A 21,412-nucleotide genomic window follows, 5' to 3' on the forward strand; every position below is an offset into this window, starting at 1 on the left:
TCTCGAAAAATTAGAAATTGAGCTCCCATTTTATGCAGCATTACCACTCTTGGGAATATATCCCAGAGATGCAAAAAGGTATAGTAGCAACGACATCTGCATTTGTATGTTCATTGCAGCACTGTTTACAATGGCCAAAATCTGGAAAAAAAAAATGGAGTGTCCAAAAACAGATGACTGGTTAAAGAAACTTTGGTACATCTACACAATGGAATACTATGTAACTGTTAGAAAAGATGAAGTCATAAAATTTGCATATAAGTGGATCAACATGGAAAGTATCATATTAAGTGAAATGAGTCAGAAAGAGAGGGACAGACATAGAAAGATTGCATCTCACCTGTGGAATATAAAGTAAGAGAATGGGAGAATAACACCCAAGAGTAGTAGAAATAAGTACCAGGAGGTCTGCCCCACAGCTTGGAAACTGGCCTCACATGCTGGGGTGAGGGTGTGGGAGGGACAGTGGGATGATGGAGAAGGGATCCTGAAACAGTGGTGAGGGATTAATGTAGTAGCTCTGCAAATATCAAGCAATAGCTTGTAATAATATTATAAACTGTAATATTAAAAATAATCCAAAAATCTTGGAAAAGTATAAATGTGCATATTTGATATACTTACGTGTCCTAAAAAGATGTCCCAAAAGCTTAATTAACTTATCCATCACATTTCATATTTTGGTTTTTAAATTTTAATGATATTTTCTGCTTTCTGAGCAAATCTCAACTATACAACAGTGTATGAACTACATTTAATATGTTATACTTAGATATTCAGATCTTCATCTTATTAGGAAAAAAATTGTACCTTCTTACTCACACACTCTACTGACTGCCAACCACTTTACTCTGAGTTTGCCTTTTAAAATATTCCATATACCAGTGCTGCCACATAGAATTCAACTTTCTGTCTGAATTCAGTTAAATCCCCTTCTAGTTCATCCAAGTTTTAAATGATGGCATTTCTTTCTCTTTCATATGTCTGAACATTACATTTTATAAATATCTTATCTTCCTTCTCCATCATCAACTTAAAAAAATAATTTTCATGTTGTTTCCGTACTGTGTTCAGGACTTATTCCTGGCTCTGCACTCAGGGACCACTACTGGCAGGGTTTAGGGGACCATATGGGGTGTCAGAGATCCAATTTGTGTTGACTGCATGCAACGCATGTGCCTTTTCCACTGTACTATCTCTCTGGATCCTAATGATTTTGTTTCCAGTGGGTGCATAGAAACCTTCCCTTGTCCGTGCTTTTATCATTTTCTGTGGTTCTGTTACCCGCAGTCAGTTGAGTGCTGAGAATATTACATACATTTATTTCATGCAAATATTAGTGTATATGTATAAAGACCACCTTCACATACAATTATCGTATCACAGTTATATATTATTATTAATTTCACTGGTGATACCTTGTGCCAAATTTGTAAATTGAACTTTAGCATCAGATAAAAGAAAAGAACATGGTATTGTATAAGGTATGTAAAGTTTTGTCTTACTGTGGTTTCAGAGGTACACTGAGGTTTTCATATCCTCTTGGAATATGGGGGGACTACTATATCCTATTTTCAGATGGGTGATGCAGACAAAAAGTTCTGTGTATGTGAAGATTCTGTGAAATTCAGAATCCACTCTTCCTTTGGAACACAGCATCCCCACTTGTCTGTACCCTGTGATTGCTGTAGCGTGGACTCAGTGGATTGAGACTGAGCCCTTGGGGCCTGCAACGTTGGCGATATTTGCTCCTTGGCCCTTTACAGAGAACACTTTTTAATCCATATTCCAGGTGATCAATTGTATTCATTGCATATTTATAGATGAGAAAGTGAAAACAAAGGTGGCCATAGCAGCTCATCTAGATGGTGCACCTAAGAGGAGCTGCAAGTGCTGCACCTGAGAGTTGCCATCAGAGCTGGTCCTCAGGGCCCCAGCAGCCAGGGATCCGAGAGCAGGTTCTGGTGAACAGTTGCTCAGCCATTTCCTGTGCCTTTAAAAAGTTGAATGTGAATTCACTTAGTGTGTGAGGCTGTGTGGGTGCCCCATATGTGTGATGAAACGTAAGAGAGAACTATGGCAGGAGGAGGAGGAATAGTGTACCAAAAGGGAAAAAAAAAGTCTCTGCTTTGGAAGTTGAGGCACTGTGGTGCCAGGAGCATCTTGGAAGCTGTTGGCTGTTATTTCAGTTAGGATGATGGAAGGGTGCTCACTGCTGCCCATGCTGATGAGAGTAGCAGATGCTGTGGGATGATGATCATCGTTTCCAGCTAGAAGCGAGCAGCCCTTCAGAGCAGTTCTCCATGGCTGACACATTTACCCATATCCTGAGAATTAAGAGTTTGTTGAATGACTGAGTAATGCTTACGCCCTTTAGGTGTGTAGAAGTGTTGTTTTGCACATGTACCAGAAGATCTGTGCCTCTGAGTTGTCCCACTATTGAACCAGCACAGGGGAGTTATAGTCGGCTGTGCATAGCGTATGTCTAGCAAAGAAGACATGGGGGCGCTGCCCCATGATCCCTCCAAGATCCCCAGGAGAGGGGGAGGCTTCGGAAAGACATTGTTCCTTTCCGCAGAAGCAAAAAGTGTCAGTTGTTGTGAAGTCCCTGTTGCCTACTAGGGGTTCTTTGGAAAGCAAATTTGCTCTTTGCAGGGTGGATGAGTGTCATGTCAGCAACAGTGACAGTGTTTCTACAGACTCTGAAAATCTGAGAATTGAAAATATGTCAAGTGGAGCCCACTTAAGCCCCTGTCTCAGAGGAGGGAGCCCGAGAGACACAGCTCAGGTGTACGAAGTGTCTTAACATCTGTTGGCACCAACGGCGCCAGTTGCAACTGCCATGGAAAGTTTCCCTAACTGTCAGGGGAAACGTGCATAGGAAAGATTCCAAGTTTATACGTAGATTCCTAAGTCGTGCTTTTCTGTTTTTCTATAGTTCTTTATGGTGATTGGAACCAGACTTGTGTTTTTGAAGAAAACTGCTATAAGATGTTAGCTCCTCTCTAAAATCAGTTCTATCTGGTTCAGATCTTTACAAAGATTTGAGGCTGGTCGTTGGTTAAAAATAGAATGTCAGATTTGGGAAGGCGGGGGGTTGTTTTATACTCGGGAGCCTGCTCAACCGACCGTTTCCAATTCCCAGCCGCACTCTTGGCAGGGTTTCAAAACAGGGACGAGGACGCCTGTCTGCTGTTTCTCTCCCAGGCTTTCAGTGTTAACAAGCTATACAAATGCTAAGGCAGAATCTTTGCTGGTGTAGAAGTGGCCACTGAGTTGTGCTTGGCCTCGTGGCCCTGGGGAAAGTGACAGAGCCGGGCTGTGAGAGAAGACTGATGCTCTTCTGGGTCCAATGCCATGCTCCTGACAGTTTTGTTTTTATTTATTTTTTTTTTTTGGTTTTGAGGCCACACCTAGCAGTGCTCAGGGGTAACTCCTGACTCGACTCTGTACTTAGAAATCATTCCTGGCGGCTCGGGGGACCATATGGGTTGCTGGGGATTGAACCATGTTGGCTGTGTGCAAGGCCTACCACTGTATTATCTCTCCAGCCCCCCCCCCCGACATTTTGAAGGAAGATTTTGCTTTTCTTTCCATTATCTACTCCTTAATGAGGTTCTTGTTTCTAGTACTCTTTGGCTGAGTTAAAAATTTAAAATAGATACTTTTCAGCTATTAGGCTGAGTTCAGCTCTCTTCTTCATCCTCTTTCCCATTTGCAACTCCCCTTTTCCTTCTCTTCTTTTAGAATCAATCTCTACACCAGCAAAGCCAAAGCTCATCCACTGGAAATGCACCATGTCCTTGTGCCCTAGACTTTGTTTAAGGCCCTGAGAGGTAGAGATAACCCTGTGTGTGCTTCATGCCAGGGAAGGAAGGAGATGGGAGACTTGCTTATGGTAGCTGAAGTGGAAAGGATCTCTCTTTGAAATGTATGGGACTCATTTCTTTAGAGAATAGGGTTCCCTAACCCCTCAGGCTCCTATTTCTGATGTTGCAGCATCAGTAACACAACAGATATAGACCATGGCATATTACCCCCTGGAAGGAGTCGTGCTTCATGGTCTTGTGAAGATGAACTGTTGTGGTGACAGCACTGGGGTAGGGCCCAAATGCATAGTGTGGCTTTATTACCCAACTGTCACCCCAATGTCAACTTTTAACTGGCTATTTCCAACTACTGAGTCTGCACACAGTGTTTGACACAGATAATCACCCATCATCTATTACTTTGTCTCTTTCTCCATAGTTTAAGAATAGGAAGCCAGGAAATCTGGCATGGCAGAGACTTGACAATAGAGTGATCTCCCCCAGGAAATTTCCTGGCTTAGACATGGAACTCTGCATGAACCTGCAAAGTCTCAGTTTTTAACACTTACACTGCTAGTTTGGGCTTTTGTGAGTACCCAAAGCTAGACTTTTTGTTCCTGTTGTCTTGCTTATGGGGTCAGGGGGGGTGGTGAGCTACAACTGGTAATGTTGAGGGCTTGCTTCTTGCTTTGTGCTGAGGGTTCAATTCTGGTTCAATTGTATAGGGGACCATTAGTGACACCGGGCATAGAACTATAGTTAATTCTGAGCCAGGCAAGCACCTGAAACCCTGTTCTCTTTGACCCCTGTTGTTTTTGTTCTTGGGTCACAGACAGCAGCACTTGTGGCTTCTCCCTGCTCAATGTTTGGGAATTGTGTCTGACAGTACTTAGTAAACTATGTGCTATTGAGGTAAAATCTGGTCTCCTGAGTACAAAGTATGTACTTGAGTGTGCTAAACTATCTCTGTCCCAAAGCTGGCCCTGTGAACTGAAATCAAGGGGCAGAAAATTTGGATGTGACATTTTCTCCATCCACTTGTTCAATGAGTAAAATTTTTTAAGTGGTTTTATTTCTACCTTGTTTGGTTTTCTGTGAGGGAGTAAAAGGAAAGAAGCTTATCATCATGGGTATGTCTGTGGTGAGGAAAAAAAGAAAGAGAACATGTTGGGGTAGTCCTCTCTTATTCCTAAATTCTGTTTTATTCTTCTTTGTAACATTGTTGGCCTTCTAAGTTCCTATAGATTCCACTTATTTATTTTGCTTTTACATCTGTGTATCTCTATAAAATGTTTCCTGCAAAAGACAAAATTTTGTCTGTTCATAATTGCTATTTTACATCAAAACTGGCATGCAGAAAGTCGTAGGTGCTCAATATGTATCTTGATTGAGTTGATTTATCTGTTTTTTCAAAAGTAACAATTCTAATAAAATCTAGGATTTCTTAGTTTTTGCTGTTGAAGTGTTCTCAGAAGTTGACTAGTGGATGGTCTAGAGATAGTACAGTGAGTAGGATACTTTCCTTGTGCATTGCCAACACTGATTTGACCCCTGGCACCCCAGGTGGTCTGACAAGACCCTTCAGCAGTGATTGCTAAGCACAGAGCCAAGAGTAAGCCCTGAGTATTGCCAAGTGTGGCCCCAAAGAACAAAACAAAAAACAAAAAAGTTGACCAGAAGCTGTCAAAATATATAAACCTCAGAATAGTTTAAGTGAGTCAGTTCATAAAATTTCAAGATCAACTGTAATTAATTCAACAAGGCAGGCATTTAGTCTTTTATTAGTAATTACTGAACAGAATTAAAAAAAACTGAATAATCAATGTGTTCATGCTTCATAAACTTTGCTATCTATACCTATATTTTTGAAAATTATTTTTCATCCTGTTACAACCATAAAGAATACACCACAGTATTGGGATTCACTTCATAAAAACACTTTTAAGGATCCAGATACAAAATTATTATTGTACTATCTCTATGGCTTCTCTATTCTTAGTTTTTTTGCAGAATCACCATATGTTTTTCCTAAGAGTTTACCTAGACAACATTTCTGCCAGCAGTGCATGAGAGCTCCTTTTTCGTCATGTCCCCGCCAGCACAGGTTATTCCCATGCTTTCTGATATATGTCCTTCTTACTGGTGTGAGGTGATATTTCCTAGTTGTCTTAATTTGGGTTTCCTTGATAATAAATGACAATGAACATATTTCATGTGCTTATTGGCATCTGTCTATCATTTTCTGAGAAGTGCCTGTTCATTTCCTCTCCCCATTATAAAAAATTTTAAGCACTGTGTGATTTACAGAATTGTTCATGATAAGATTTGATGCATAAAACATTCTAGCAGCACGCCCTTCACCAGCCTGTCCACTTCCCTGCACCATCATTCCATGTTTTTTCCCTCTCCCACCCATCCAGCTTCCTGCAGAAAACCAGTTCTTAGTTTCTGTTGCCTCTTGGCAGTGTTAATCCCTACTATGTTTCTTTATTAATTATGATTCTTAAATTATACATTACACCCTTATGACTTATTTTATAACTGGAAATCAGTACATTTTGATTCCCTTCACTCACCCCCTTCCCATCCTTGACAACTACTATCTGAACAAATGTATGCACATATGAGCTTATTTGAGAAGGGCTACAAGGAAACAAGCATTAGCACATTATTTTTCCTTTGTGTCATAGTTATTTCTATCCCAATATTTGTATTTTTACTGAATTATTTCATTTGCCACAACGCCCTAGTGATCCAGTATGAATCATCATTAATATAAGTGTTGTATATTTAAAAGCTGTTTAGAGTAGATCTTAAAAGTACTGTAATAAGGAATGAAAGTTTGTACCTGTGTGGTAATTTATGGTAACTGTTTGACAGTCATTTCATTTGTCAAGCATATGCAAATGTTGAATCGCTATGTTGTTGAAACAAATATAATGTTACATGTCAGTTATGCCTTAATTTAAAAAGTGGAATATTCCCAGGGTGAGTTTTATATGAGAAACAGTTGAAAGAACTTAGGTAATATCCAAAAATACTTAAGATCTTCAAATAACAGAAGGGCTTCCATTGAGAAAGGCACCTTTCTGGACCTTAGGGCTTAAAATGAGAATGACTGGATCAAATGATTTCTTATAGTAAGAGTATTCAAAGGTGACTGCCCAACATACTGCATCTCACTTTTACTATATGATACCCTAGGCAGAGCTTGAGTCCTGACTTAGTTCAAAGAACTCAGATCCTGTGAAAGTCAACCTAGGACCTGGCATGTAAATATGCTGACCAGATAGGAGAAATATAATAGTTACAGTTAATACCATCTTCTGTTACCCTCTTCTACCCAAATTTCCTTCAGTTGACTTTCTTTTTTGCTTCCTTAAAATTTTTCCTTACCTATTTATGTACAATTTACATGTTGTGAGGGGATCTATATTATTGAAATTAAAATATAGTGATCAATGCAGAAGAATATATATACATATACATATACACTTTTTTCTTTTGATTGATGATTTGCAACATGAATGATGGTGAAAAATTGGATACTTTCTGGCATATCCATAATATGAGCTATTGTGCAGTTATTGTAGACAAAGAAGTTAATCCACCATTCAATGGGGTGGGCAAGATACGGAGTTAAGCAAGAAAAGCAAGAGTAAGCTACATAATTTTGTGCAAATTAGTGAGAGATTTTTTATTAGATATATATTCATGTTGGTATATATTGATGTGAGAATAGCATAAAGGGTTGGAAAACATTAAGTGAAGATGTTAAAACTGGTTAGAGAAATTGATGGTAGGGTTGGTTCTTGAGGGACAGAAAGAAGAGGAACACAGACAAAAGAAAGTGAAAGGAAAAGGCTTTATCTATCATTCATTGACCACCTATCCAGGTCTATCTATTCATCTGTCTCTCTGTCTTCTTTCCATCCATCCATCTAGCTTCTATCTATACATCTGTGTTTCTGCCACCTATCTCCACTGGTTTAATTTGGATGTTCATAAAAGAGAGGCAAGAAAGGAAAATTAATTAATTAATCAAGAAAATTTTATTTTGTGGGACCACAACCGTCAGTGCTTAGGACTTACTCCTGGCTTGGCACTCAGGGATCACTCCAGGGGACCAGATGGTTGCTGAGAAATCAAACCCAAGCATACTGCATGCAAAGCAAGGGCCTTACCCATTGAGTAAATTTCCCTTTTTATGTTATCTACATTGTTTTTTATTTGTTTTCTTACAAAAAAATTTCACCTCTTATTTATGAGAGATCTTTATAATAAAAACGTTATTTCAATTCTTTAAGGGTGATTATTTAAAAAAATCTTTGGGACATGGGTAGATAAGATATTTTATTCAAAATTGAATTTCTATATGCCATGAAAGATGAATGACTTGAAACTCACTTATAATTTTCCTTACATTTTCCTTTTTGTGGAGGAACGAGCTTTCTCATAGTGCTCCAGAAAAATGTTTCCACCCCTTTTTGGAAATAAAATATTTTTATTTTGAGAAATTAACTTAAAGGAATATTAGGGGAGAGAGATAGAAATGTGCTCAAAGGAGAACAGGGACTTCTCCTGGAAGGAAGAAGGCCAGAGTACACACCACAGGTTGAAATGTGGGGTAGTCTCCAAGATAAAGAGTACACCATAAAATAAAAGAAGGAATTCTACATCTCAGGTCAAGAGTGAATGAATCTCCACAGTGGAGAATGCACTTCATTCTTAGTCCTAGTGAACTCCAGAAGGGGTTAGGAGTCACTAAATATTTGTTGGTTCCCACTGGGGAGTTGGGCAATAGGGACAGTTCTGACATTCTTGATGTATACATATATGTGCATGTATGTATGTGTGATCAGTTCTGTCTGTAGAGATAGCCAGCAGGATGCCACAGTGATAAAATGCTGTATTTAAAATTATTTCTGAGAATTGATTTCAATACTAAATTACCCTCCAGCATTTTATTTGATGCTGGTAATTCTCTCTACATAAAGAATCTCCTTCTATAGAGAATAGCTCTAGGCGTTGTTGAGTTGACTAGTGACTTAACCTGTCCGTACTACAAAAGGTGGTTTAGTGGAGAATAGAATGGTTTTTCATATTCATATTTAATATAACTCAAAACTGATCTCAAGTAGTCATACTGATACTAAAGTAAAAATAATATGTATGCCAGATGAATAGTAATAAATGACATGTCCTTTATTTTAAGACACTCATTGTATATGCCAGCTAAAATATGATTGCACCTCACTAAACTTTTGTGCTTAATGAGGCTGAGCCATAAGTAAAATAGTTGTATTATAATTTAATTTCTGAATGAAAAGTGTTAGCAATCCTGTTGGATCCCTTCAGCTGGTCATTAAATTCTGGATATCTGAAATGCAACCAAAATTTCATTCTGCATAGGGCTCTCTTGGTGGATACAAACCAGGAAGTTATAAAAAGTATTTCTTTTCATACAAACACCAGCATCATACACAGAGAATACCCAAATAATCTTAAAAAAATACAAAGTAGGATCTATGCATGTCTGGCTCCATTATTATCATTATCATTATTAATTCAAAGGCACTTTCAGAAAACTGGTCATGTGCATTGACATTCTTCCACCTCACAGTCTGAAAATATTTCCTGGAGCCCAAAAACTGAATGGTGCTTATGGGCATTTTATCTTCCAGAAGAGGGTGGGAAGAATGGGGAGAGGAAATGGGGCTTGATGAAGGAATGAATGAAGGGGGGTGTGCTGTGGAGAGCTGAGCTGATGGGCTGGATTGCCTGTATCCACATTTGCTTGGGGCATCCTGTCAAATGTGTTTTCTTTGATTTTTTTCCTCGTTATTGCTTTGTTTTCTTGGTCATATTATCTGCTTCTTTCTGCAGATCACCCTCTTCCATACCCCATTCCCTAGGCTAGGCTGTAAGACTCCATGAAGGCTGACTTTCCTGTGAGTGTTTGAACCCTTGGTTTTATGCTGCTTTTCTCATGCCTTTTCTTTATGATGTTTCAGCTCATCCACCATATACCATGTGCTTTAGAGTGAAATTCTACCCACACGAACCCTTGAAGATTAAAGAAGAGCTCACAAGGTATTTTTCATTTGTTTGTATGTTTACTGTGCACATTTACCCAGTCAGGGCCTCCTCGTCTTGAAGACTAAATGTGCCTCCCACCTTAGGCGAACATCTCAAGAGGCAGGCAGTCACCTCATCAACTCAGCACTTTGGCATGGAATGCTTCTCTTGCATTTAATTGTCTTGGGATTTTTCAAACAGTTGTCATTGGGAGTGTAATTAAGTGCACAAAAAAGCAGTGGTTATGAGGAGGAGGTTCTCTCTGAAAACATCTGACAGCAGGGTACTAAAAATAAATAGACAATTAGTGTCTTTAGGATGCAGGCAAATTCATAGCCTGAGCAGCCTCTAGTGACAATATTTTCAATGTAAGATTTTCTGGGACTGAAAAGGTTCCCTGGTAGGAAGGACCATTTCTTAATGCGGATTTTGTTCATTTAGCGACTGTTTGTGGGGCTAGCTTTTCTTTCCCGCATTCTCTTCTCAGTTCAGTTCTCTGAATTTTCCCGCTCTCAGGCATCCATTGTCTTATCTCCCTTCTGGTACTTTTGCTTCCATGAACAGCCTTGACCAACGTTGCCGAATGGAGTCCTGGAGGCAACATGGGGTTGGTGGATGGGAGAAAGCCATGTGTGCCTAGATCTTGATGAGGCTCTGAGCTGGTGACCAAAACAATCAATGTGTCCCATTTCTTCTCAGAATCATGGGCATAGGTGCAAATGCATGAGAAAGTCAAACGCTGATCAGTGTTAATAGTGGGCCTTTGGGGGAGGGGAATGGGTTCTTGAAAAAATTGGCTGCTCATCTGTGAGTCCTCAGAAAGCTTGGCTACCAGGAATGGTACTGGGGTGACCTTGGAAGAGAGCAACTGCTTCCATTCTCTAGCATTAGTTCACACACAGTCATGCAAGGAGCCTTGTGCTGGAGAGAAGGGGAGCAAGGTATGTCTGTGGAGAGCAGAGATAGCTAGATGATGATGGAAGTGTTGTTAAGTATTTTATAATTAGGAGTGTTTTTTTAATTGAGGTAAAATTCACACAACTAATCGATTTCACCATTTTAGTTGTGTCCATGTCATTGGCATTCAATACATTCACAATGTTGGGCAGGCTGCTTCGCCTCTGCTTAGTTCTAGAACATTCCCCCATCACCCGAAAATTAAACCTTGTACCTTGTATCTTTCATTCTCCTTACTCACCTTCCCTTCCCCTCTCCCTACTTTCCTTAGTCTAGACTTCTCATATAGACTTACTCTGATTTGGGTGGTGCTCAGGGCTGGCTACTGAGTCCCTGCCGAGTCTTGGGTCTGGCAGTGTTTGGGAGACCATTTGTGGTGCTGAGGGTCAAACTGGAGTTCACCACATGCAAGCCTAGTGCTTTACCAACAATACTATTTCTCTGCTTTCACCCCTTTTCTTTAGCTTGAAAATTTGTTCATTTATTTTTCAAGTTTTCCTTAGTTCCTACTATCTGTAAAGCTCAGGAGGAAAGGGGAGCTACAAAAGGAGAAAAAGAGACAGCGAAAACAGACAGACAGACCGGCAGACAGACATAAGTACAGAGAAATTGACATTTGTCCTGAATTCTGGGTGCCAGCAGTGTAATTAGGAAAACCAAATCAAATTCTAATGCCAGGAAGTATTTTGTCTGATGCCAAGTGGCTTGCTTTTGTCATTTATTTTCTTTATCTAGTCTGGAGAATAAAAATGTAATATGATAAGGATGGATCTTTTGTCATTGTTATGAAAAGTTCCATTTAATGTGAATGAGTAAAAATTTTCTGTCAATAACTCTATTAAACCAATTAATTTGCTAGTATTTTCTGTGTATGACTGAATCATTGAGAATTGAGTCGTGGAAAATTGTGACTACCTGCTAAGAATATTAAAATATTATTTTAATGCCTCCTGACGAAAGTAAAGCAATATTCTGTCTTTGCAGAGGTAGAAATAGGATTTTCTAATTAATAGATTTTTAGATTTCTATTTGATCTAGAAGTTGTGAAATCCCTCCCGCATCTCCTGAACCCTTTCACATACTTATGGTTTAAAACCATATCTTGATTATTTAGTTTTTCCTTTTTGGTGAGTTGTTATTTTATTATAGAATTAATCTAAATTTTAATCAGAATTTAAAATATGAGAAGTTAAGGCCGCATTCAGGACCTTGCTTAGGGACAAGTCTCCATTGAGAAGACAAGCTTCCAAAAAGTAAAACGTAACAAAATTCACAAAAATGATTATTTAAAGGCCGGAAGATCAACGAGCTGGTACAGATGCTTTGCATGTGGGAAGCCCAGCTTGATCCCTCAGCATCTCACCAGAGTATTCCTGGATATGGCCCCCAGATAGGTGCTGGAGATAGTATAGTAGCTAAAGCCCATGCCTCATATGTGCCAAACACTATTTGATCCCCAGCACCACATAGTTCCTTGAGCATTGGCCAGGTGCAACACTGGAAGCCCCCAGTACCATCCGGGTGGCCTGAGTATCCCCAACATTGCCTGGCTCCAGCAGCATTGCATCCTTGGACTCTGCGCTGTAAGAATGACCCCGTTGGCCAAGAATGTCTGCTGGGGTCCCAGGACCTCTTGAGCAGTGCTTGAGAGACACTCAGTCACTCCTCAAAAGAGCCAAAACAAAATAAAACATAGGGATATTTGAAACCATGTATTTAGCTTTCCTTTATCTCTGAACTTGTCGTCATTTTTATAATCCTTAGTATCACTGTCACTGGGACTCCATGCCAGGCTGTTTTCACTCGGGGCGCCCCAGAGTGGGGCAGGTGAGAACCCTCTCCATCCCAAGGGACCCAGCCCCCGGCAGCCGACCTCCACTATCCAACTGCTGCCATGCTACAGGCTGCTTTTGGGACACATTATAAGACACTTCCTACCCATTTTCCATAATTACCACACCATATTTGATGGAGTTCAGACAGTAAGCAACAAATCATGAGTGTTATATATATGTATACACACACACACACACACACACATACATACCTACCTACCTACCTCTCAGAGAGCCCAGCAAGCTACCGAAAGTATCCCACCCACACAGGCAGAGCCTGGCAAGCTACCCGTGGCGTATTTGATATACCAAAATCAGTAACAATAGTTACAAAATCAGTAACAATCTCATTCCCGTGATCCTGAAAGAGCCTCCAATCACTGGGAAAGATGAGTGAGGAAAGATTGCTAAAATCTCAGGGCTGGGAGCAATAGAGATGTTACTAGTGCCCACTTGAGTAACTTGACGAACAGTGGGATGATAGTGATACAGTGATACAGTGATACAATGATACAGTGATCACCGTCACTGTCATCCCGTTGCTCATTGATTTGCTCGAGCAGGTACCAGTAACATCTCCATTGTGAGACTTGTTGTTAGTGTTTTTGGCATATCGGATATGCCACAGGTAGCTTGCCAGACTCTGCCGTGCGGGCAAGATACTCTTGGTAGCTTGCGGGGCTCTCCAAGAGGAGGGGAGGAATTGAACCTGGGTCGACTGCGTGCAAGGCAAATGCCCTACCCGCTGTGCTATCACTCCAGCCCAATCCTTAATATTGCTGGGGTAATAGTGTTGGGATATCTAAATATAATCAATGTACATTGGTTTTAATTTTTCTAGTAAGAGCCATCTTTAAGCTCATGTTGGGTAAGAAAGCAATGTCACTAATAATTCTTCAGTAATAATTCTTCCTAGCTTTTCATTTGCATTTGTTTAATCTGTTCATGTAGGAATCACACTACAGGAAGATTGTATTACCATATTGTGGGGTGTGCTTTTGTGTGAAAAATGAGTGTCTGAGCCTGAATCCATTTGTCAAGCTTAATCTCTGTTAAATCCATATTGGTTCTTTATTTTCCCTAAAATTCACTACTGTAATAAAGATCTTAAACTTAAATGTTGTGAAAGCTGATTTTCCTTTCTCAGGAATTTTTCATCAAATTTCATTTCTGAGTAATGGGATTTGAACACAAAACTTTCAATCATCAGTAAATAGTTATTTGAAGCTATTTTTTCTTTACTAAATGCTTAAAAATGTTAAGGATTGCCTTATATCCAATGCATATATTTAGCATATAGAAATGAAGCATGGTAGCATAATATCTATCAGTTTTTAAGAAGGAAAAGCCTTGGGACAGTGGCTAAGGCACTTGCTATGCAAGTGGCCAACCAGGTTCAATTTTTGGCAGCAAACTTAATTCCTTGAGCACTGCCTGGAACTATTGCTGAACTCAGATTTAGGAGTAAACCCTGAGCTAATCTGGCATGTCTCCCACAAAATGAAAAAAAGGGAACATTTGCTTACTTATGTTTTGTGACCTTCATATTTTGATGTGTCTTGAACTGTGACGTCTTTAGTTCAGCGGTATCACTGTCACTCTGGAACTTGGTTCCTGCACCAGATGTGGATGGGGTCCACAGTATCTTTTCATAAGCTCCTGGGAGTTTCAAAGCACCCTCAAATTTGAAAACCACTACTCTAGAAAGTAATTTTTTTTGTCAGTCAATAAGGCGTACAACTGAGTAGGCTTTTTATGCACCCCTGGCCAGTATCAATTCATCATCAGTGCAGTCTAATTCCAGAATGTTCTCAGCACACAACAGGAAACTCACTACCAAAACAGTGACTTCCGGTTCTTCCCTCCTATCCAAGACTCAGAAGCCACTGGTCTTCTTGCTCAGGGGTTATTCCATATAGGATTCACGGGATCGAACCCAGGTCAGCCGTGTCCAAGGCAAGCGCTCTACCCGCTGTACTATCACTCCAACCCAGGTCTATTTTCTTTGTGAGAGACTTGCCTATCCTGCACATTTCATATGAATAGAATAATACTATCTGTGGCTTTTTGTTGCAGGCTTATTTTCACTTTGCATAGTGTTCTCAGTATTCATTCATGTAGTAGCATTTATCTATTTTAATTCTTTTTGTTTCTGACTATTCTACTGTGTGGACATGTCTTTCTTTTAACCATTTACGAGCTGATAAGTATTTAGGCTGTTTCCACATTTTAGCTATGAATAATGCTTCCATGAATATTTTTTATGTGTTTTTCTGGAGTTAACTACTGAGTATGCGCCTGCAAAGAGCATCTACAACATTGATGTCTTTCATAACTTCCCTCAAAGCTTCATGTTTTTCTAATATGCAGCTCATGCTGAGAAGCACTGATGTAAACACTTATTTCTTCGTGTGTGGTCAATGAACCTACAACACAGTGCCATCAAAGAAACAGCAAAAACCTGCATGTATTTGCTAAGTAATTTTGGTCAAAAATAACAAAAACATTAGACTCCAGGTCTGAGCCTTTGAAGGAAAGATTAAAAAGAATGGTGCAGTTGAAGCGGGCTTAATTTTTTGGAGGAAGGATAGGATAGAGAAGCACTGAGTCTGGGCTAGGGGTCCAAATTAGGCTGTTTATGCTGTGGAAAAGGCTTTGCTTGTATTTTTGGTTTATTACTGATGTGATGTGTTGCAGCCTTTGATAAAATTCACTAGATTGGGCCACTCAAGTCAGTCTCCTTGGTTTTCTATTAAAGCTGACTTCTCCGGTCTCAGTTCTGTATGGAGGCATTGGCTAAACCTCACTTTCACTCTGTTTCTTATCCCTTCAGCAAGCCTGTTTGTTTCATGAGAAGGTTTGCCTGGCTGTGGAGTATCTGAAATTGCCTTTCCTAAAGAGGAAAGGACACTGAATCGACAGGAGAGATTGGGTTGTTTTCTGGCCCCTCCCATACTCAGGTCTCCCGGAGCTTGATCGCTATGGCCATATGCTACCCACAGTGGCTTTCACATGCTGACACAGTACATCTCCCACTCTTACTTACTTCCCCGCAGAACATGGGGGAAGTGTGGGCAGTGGTGATGGCCCTTATTGCCTCTGTGTGGAGTTCCTGCCAGGAGCAGAGCCTTTGGGCTCTCCGTACTCCTTGTCCTGTTTCTTTGAAGAAGTCAAGCCACACAACTTTGGTAGCTGAAAAGATTTGTGGAGCTATAAACACTTCAGATTTCTGAGTTCAGAGTCTCCCTAAGATCCTTACTTTATTTTCTGAGGGGCTTCCTGTGTGTTAGTCATCAGCATGAGGGTCTGGTCACCCTGTGGGGTCAAGCATGAACAATCCTTCCAGGCTTTATCCCAAATTTAAGTTGACTCACTTTCCCGTTTTATTGCAGGTACCTTATGTATCTGCAAATTAAAAGAGATATTTTCCATGGACGGCTGCTTTGCTCCTTTTCAGATGCTGCCTACCTGGGTGCCTGTATTGTTCAAGGTAAGTATGTATACTCACCCTACCGTGCATTGTGGTGTCAGGCGTAGGCTGTTCTGATCCTTCTTCCTCCCGCCCCAGTGCCATTGGTTGAGACCAGGAGAGGCTGGACACTTGCCAGCATAGTCCCTACTCACCACCTTAACCACTCAGGCCAGTAGGTTCTTGATGCAAGAATGAGCTGTGCTGGTCACAGAAGCCTGCAAGAAAGGCCCCTCAAGGTCTTGCTGTAAGACTAAGTTTCTTAAAGATCTTGAATATGTGAAGGATGTGAGTTTGTTCGGAGATCATATAACAAGGGGTGGGGGCTAATATATATTGAGGATAATTATGTCAGATTGGTTTATCTGATGTTTTAAACATTTGGAATTAAATCTCAAAGCATTTTTATGTATATATGATATATTATTATAGCATATATATCGTATGTATGATATATATTACATATTGCACATGGCCACCCCAGGTTTGATTCCTCCACCTCTCTTGGAGAGCCCGGCAAGCTACCGAGAGTATCTCGCCCGCACAGCAGAGCCTGGAAAGCTACCCATGGGAATTTGATATGCCAAAAACAGTAACAACGTCTCAATAGAGATGTTTCTGGTGCCCGCTCGAGCAAATTGATAAGCAACTGGATGACAGTGACAGTGACAGTGATATTACTATATTAGCATATTTTATGTGTATGAAGTGTACTACACTATTTCTGGAAGATGCAATTTTTCTGGATGTGAAATGCTCACTGTCTGTTGAATCTTGGTTTGAACCTTCTTTCCCCATTTTCTTGTTGTTTCCAGTCTAGGTAAATTGTTTAAGCTCTGTAAATCTTACTTTCCATAATGTATAACAAATGGGAAAAATGCTGCCCTCTTTACTTGTTATAGTGTGTGAAGATTTCCTGAAACTGATTTTAGGGTTGAACAAGCCTAAGAGAGCAGTAGTGAGACAACAGGCCAAGATGACACTGGGTTGGCCTTTTGATGCTCCACTTTGTAAAAAAAAAATGTTGGTGGAATCCAAGGTTCAAGAAAATGTACTGCCTTCTTCATGGGCCTGCACCCAAGTGAAGAATTGGTCTCCTGGGCCAATTTGGAGAAATCTTACAGTGGACCCTGTTTGATGATCTTCGATGATTGTTAATGATAGAGAAGGCAGGGAGAAGTGGGTGGTGAGAGAGGAGAAGAGAGGAGTGTGAATAAAAATTGAAAACTGCTAATCTGCAGCCTTGGTCATAAATGTATGCTAATCCATGGGCTAGTATACAGTACAGATAACCAGTCTAAGGGTTTGAAAAGGTTGAAGATTTCTGTTATAATCGGTTTGAATTTATGACAGGTTATAGCAGACCATATGTGACAGTCATCCACCTACATTACCCAGTTTAGGACACAAAGCATTCTCTCTCCTGGGAGTTTGGCCATTGTCCACCAGAGTCCCCAAGAGATCTGTGCAAGTACTCTCTGAGAATTCTGAAGAACATATCTGTGTTGCTCCCTCTCTTGCTCTAGGATCCTCTAGCGCAGGGTAGTGGATTTTAGCATAAGTATTAAAGCTCCTGGGAACTTCAGCAGGAACATTGTGATGGGAAATAGTGTCTCTGTCTACCTGATGCAGAAATGCATTTCAGACCTTGTCCTCTCTTTCAGCAGAGTGGAGGGATGTTAACAACTTATACATCTCTTTCTCTGTGAAGACTGCAGATGACTAGTTCAGGTTCAATGATTTCCATTAGTGAAAAGTAAATCAATAGGATGCAAGCAGCAGACTAGCATTTCAGGATTTCAGATCGTATTTAGTCATTAGTGAATTAAAGCCAACCCTCCAAGGACACGCTCGATATGACTCTGTAATGGGAAACTCTCTTCCTGTTTTCACTCTCGAAATAAAACCACAAAGACTCCACCTCGTGGCCCTCTTTGCCGTTAGTGCTGATCAGGCACACAGATGCTGTGGAGAAAGTGACTTCCTAATGGACTTGCTGACCTTCCCAAGATCCTTTCTGTTCTAACGTGCAGTAATGTCTATGGGATCTTTGTAGCATGCCAGTAAAAGCTGGATTTATATACTCTCTGATGCTAGGGTTATAATTCAGAGACTCTAGAGATTTTTAATAAATGCAGATAAAATCTTCTTTGTCAAAACTGATTTTACAGAGGGTAATAAGGAATGCAGTCAATGATTAAAAAGCAAGAGGATATATGGCTTTTCACCGACTTTGTGTTTGCAAATGTTCTTCTAAGGAGTATGCTTTAAGCTACAGATGATTCTGACTTGTAAAAAAGACAATTACCCAGAATTTTCCTACCTGAATATACTTAAAACAATGAGCATATTCTTTTTAGTGCATTTGTTTCATAATAAAAATTGCAAGACAAACAAACTGAACCTTAAGCAACCATTTGTATCCTTGGTAGACATTTCCTAGAGCCATAGCAATAGTTTAGTGGGGAATGCCTACCACTCAGCCAAGCTGAGTTCAATTCCTTATGACCTTGAGCCCCACTTGGAGTGATCCCTGAGCACAGAGCCAGGAGTAAGCCCTGAGTATTGCCAGGTGGGTTTGTTTGGTTTCAGGGTATATGGACAAAGAAGTAAATGGGCAACTGTGATGAAGTGTCAGTGGCTTTATGGAGGGACACATATGTTCCTGCTCTGACCCCAGGAGGTAACCATTTCTGCTTCTAGGTTGACCCAACAGCTATAATATCCTATGTTTCAAGTGTTTTTTGTTTTTTGTTTTCTTTTGGAGAGGGGATAGGCAGAATATGTGTCCTCCAAACCCAGAGAAATATTGTTGCTAAGTTTTCTCTGTATATTTAATATCACATAACCTCACTCATCTTCCAGTTTGAAATTTTGGGAGAAGTTAAATTCTCCTAGAAAAGTACTAGGATCTGCTTCAAATTATGTTATTTCAAAAAGTGCCTGGATCTGTTTCAAATGACAACTAATGTATTGCATGTTATTTGTCAAAGCCTTGTGTAGGACTGAGAACTCAGCTTCTCTAGGTATGGTCAACAAAATTTGCATAGTGTAATTCTTAAATCTCTGGCCAGAGCGATGGTACAGTAGGTAGGACTTGCCTTGCACATGACTGGCCTGGGTTTGATCCTTAGCATCCCGTAAGTTTCCCTGAGCCCAGCCAACCGTAATTTCTGAGCACAGAGCCAGGAGGAAGCCCTGAGTACTCCAAGTGTGGCACAAAAACAAAACAAAATAAGAAAAGAGGAGTTCTAACTTTGTAAAGCTTCCCTTTCCTTGAAGTAAAGTCAGAGTTCAAGACATGTGGCCATGAATGAGCAGGAGAGCAGGAAGAGGCACGGACACCGACCTTCTCGGGTGCACGTGCAATTTCCCTAACATTTCTTCTCATTTTCTGTATTTCTGGAACTTGCTGTATTATTTAGTTATAGTGTTTAACAGTTTACATTCATTGTCCCTTACAAATTCCCTGGAAAAAAAAAAAGGTATTACCCATTCCCCACCCCCCTGCAAAAAAAAAACCAAAACCTTTCACCACCTCCTATAGACCTGTAGTAAGTAACTTCTGTGTTTTGTTTATTGACTCTAACAACAAGGACCAACTAGTTTGCCTTGTTTTTTTTAAATTCAGAAGACCTTTTGAATATATGTACAGAATATATTTAATTATTAAATTAAATATATTTAATCTGAATCGATGGATCAGACTTGACCAAATCCTCTCAGCGTGCATCTTAGAAGAACAAGCAGAATTCTGCAAATAGAACCTTTCTCGACACTCCCAAGGGTTTTCATTTTCTTGTATTTCTGCTTACACATGGACTCATCTGACTCCCTAATTATTTTTGTCAATCTTTAGGTGTAGGTGTCATATCTGACTATTTTGGCTGCATGGTCAGATTACTGATGAGTCTGGACATATCTCCATACACTGTGTTTCCCCTCCTGTGAATCACCAGTTTGTATCCTTTTTTTTTTCCCTTTTGGTTTTCCTACCGATAATTTATAAGTATATGGGAGTTTCTTCATTGTTGCCAGTCTCAGATCTTGCAAATATACCCTTTAAGCTTGCTGTTTATTACTTTAACGATGATGTCCTTTAATAGAAGGAACTTTTAAAATTTTGGTATGATGAATGAATCAGACCCCTCCCCAAGGTTGGTGGTACCTTGGATATTATTTTCAAAGTACTTCCTCCTGTGGCCTTTATTTTAAATTAAGAATTTTGTAATTTAAATGTTATGAAGAACCTTTCAAGAGCTTTGCATCCTTCCCCGCTTTCCCCTTTTGCAGTCACTTAACTGTTCAACAATGAAGAAGAGAAAATAGAAATGACAGAGGTAGATATGATTTTGTAGCTATATTCAAGGCTTATTGATTTTTGTTTGTTTTCGTTTGGGGGCCACACCCAGCTGTGCTGAGGACTTGCTTCTGTCTCTGCACTCAGTGATGACTTGTAGCAAAACTCGGCCCATATGGGGTGCAGGTATTGCGCCTATATTGGCCTATAGCAATGCAAATGTCCTACCTGCTGTTTAATCTCTCCAGTCCCAGGGCAGATTCTTATCTACTTGAAATTCATGTTGATGATCAGGTCTTTTCTAACATAATTTCCCCACATCTTTGGTTTATTTCTTTGGGCCATAGCCTGTATTTTGGGAGTATTTATGCTACTTCTGACTCATTTTCTTTCTTAAGCTTATAGAATCACTACCACCAGAATATCACTTTTTAAATTTTAGGTTGTTATTCATGCAGATCCTCTCCTAGACCCCCTGGATGTTCAGAGATACACAGGCATTTCTTTCTGATTTTAAAGACCTATGGAAAGTACTCCAGATTGGAATAGAACAGCAGTCAGCTCTGGTTCCTTCAACCGTATTTAGACACACAATCTTTATTTTTGTTTTGTTTGGGGGGCATAACTGGTGGTTCTCGGGCCTTTCTTCTGGCTCTGCAGTCAGGGATCACTCCTAGCAGGGTTTGGGCTTGACATACAGTGTCCTGGGATCAGACCTGTGTTGGCTATGTTCGAGGCAAGTGTCCTGCCTGTGGTACTCTCTGTCTAGCTCCAACAAACAATCTTTAATCTGAAGAACAATCCATTTCATTTTTTTTTTTTTGCTTTTTGGGTCACACCTGGCAACGCACAGGGGTTACTCCTGGCTCTGCACTCAGGAATTACCCCTGGCTGTGCTCAGGGGACCATATGGGATGCTGGGATTTGAACCCAGGTCGGCCACGTGCAAGGCAAACGCCCTACC

General features: G+C 40.2%; 1 protein-coding gene across 4 annotated transcripts in view; it reads left to right on the top strand.

Annotated features, from left to right (window-relative positions):
• Positions 1-21,412, top strand: part of FRMD3 (FERM domain containing 3) — a 318,111-nt gene that overhangs the window by 193,005 nt on the left and 103,694 nt on the right. For 3 of the 4 annotated variants that reach the window (XM_004612971.2, XM_004612969.2, XM_055139945.1), the window contains exons 4-5: positions 9,824-9,902; positions 16,072-16,169. In XM_004612971.2, coding sequence (XP_004613028.2) covers positions 9,824-9,902; positions 16,072-16,169 — 177 coding nt within the window. Of the gene's footprint in view, positions 1-5,823; positions 5,914-9,823; positions 9,903-16,071; positions 16,170-21,412 lie in introns of those variants that run through there. The other variant, XM_055139950.1, reaches the window with a different exon arrangement.

Source organism: Sorex araneus, chromosome 1 (assembly GCF_027595985.1).
Source record: "Sorex araneus isolate mSorAra2 chromosome 1, mSorAra2.pri, whole genome shotgun sequence".
Lineage (NCBI taxonomy): Eukaryota > Metazoa > Chordata > Mammalia > Eulipotyphla > Soricidae > Sorex > Sorex araneus.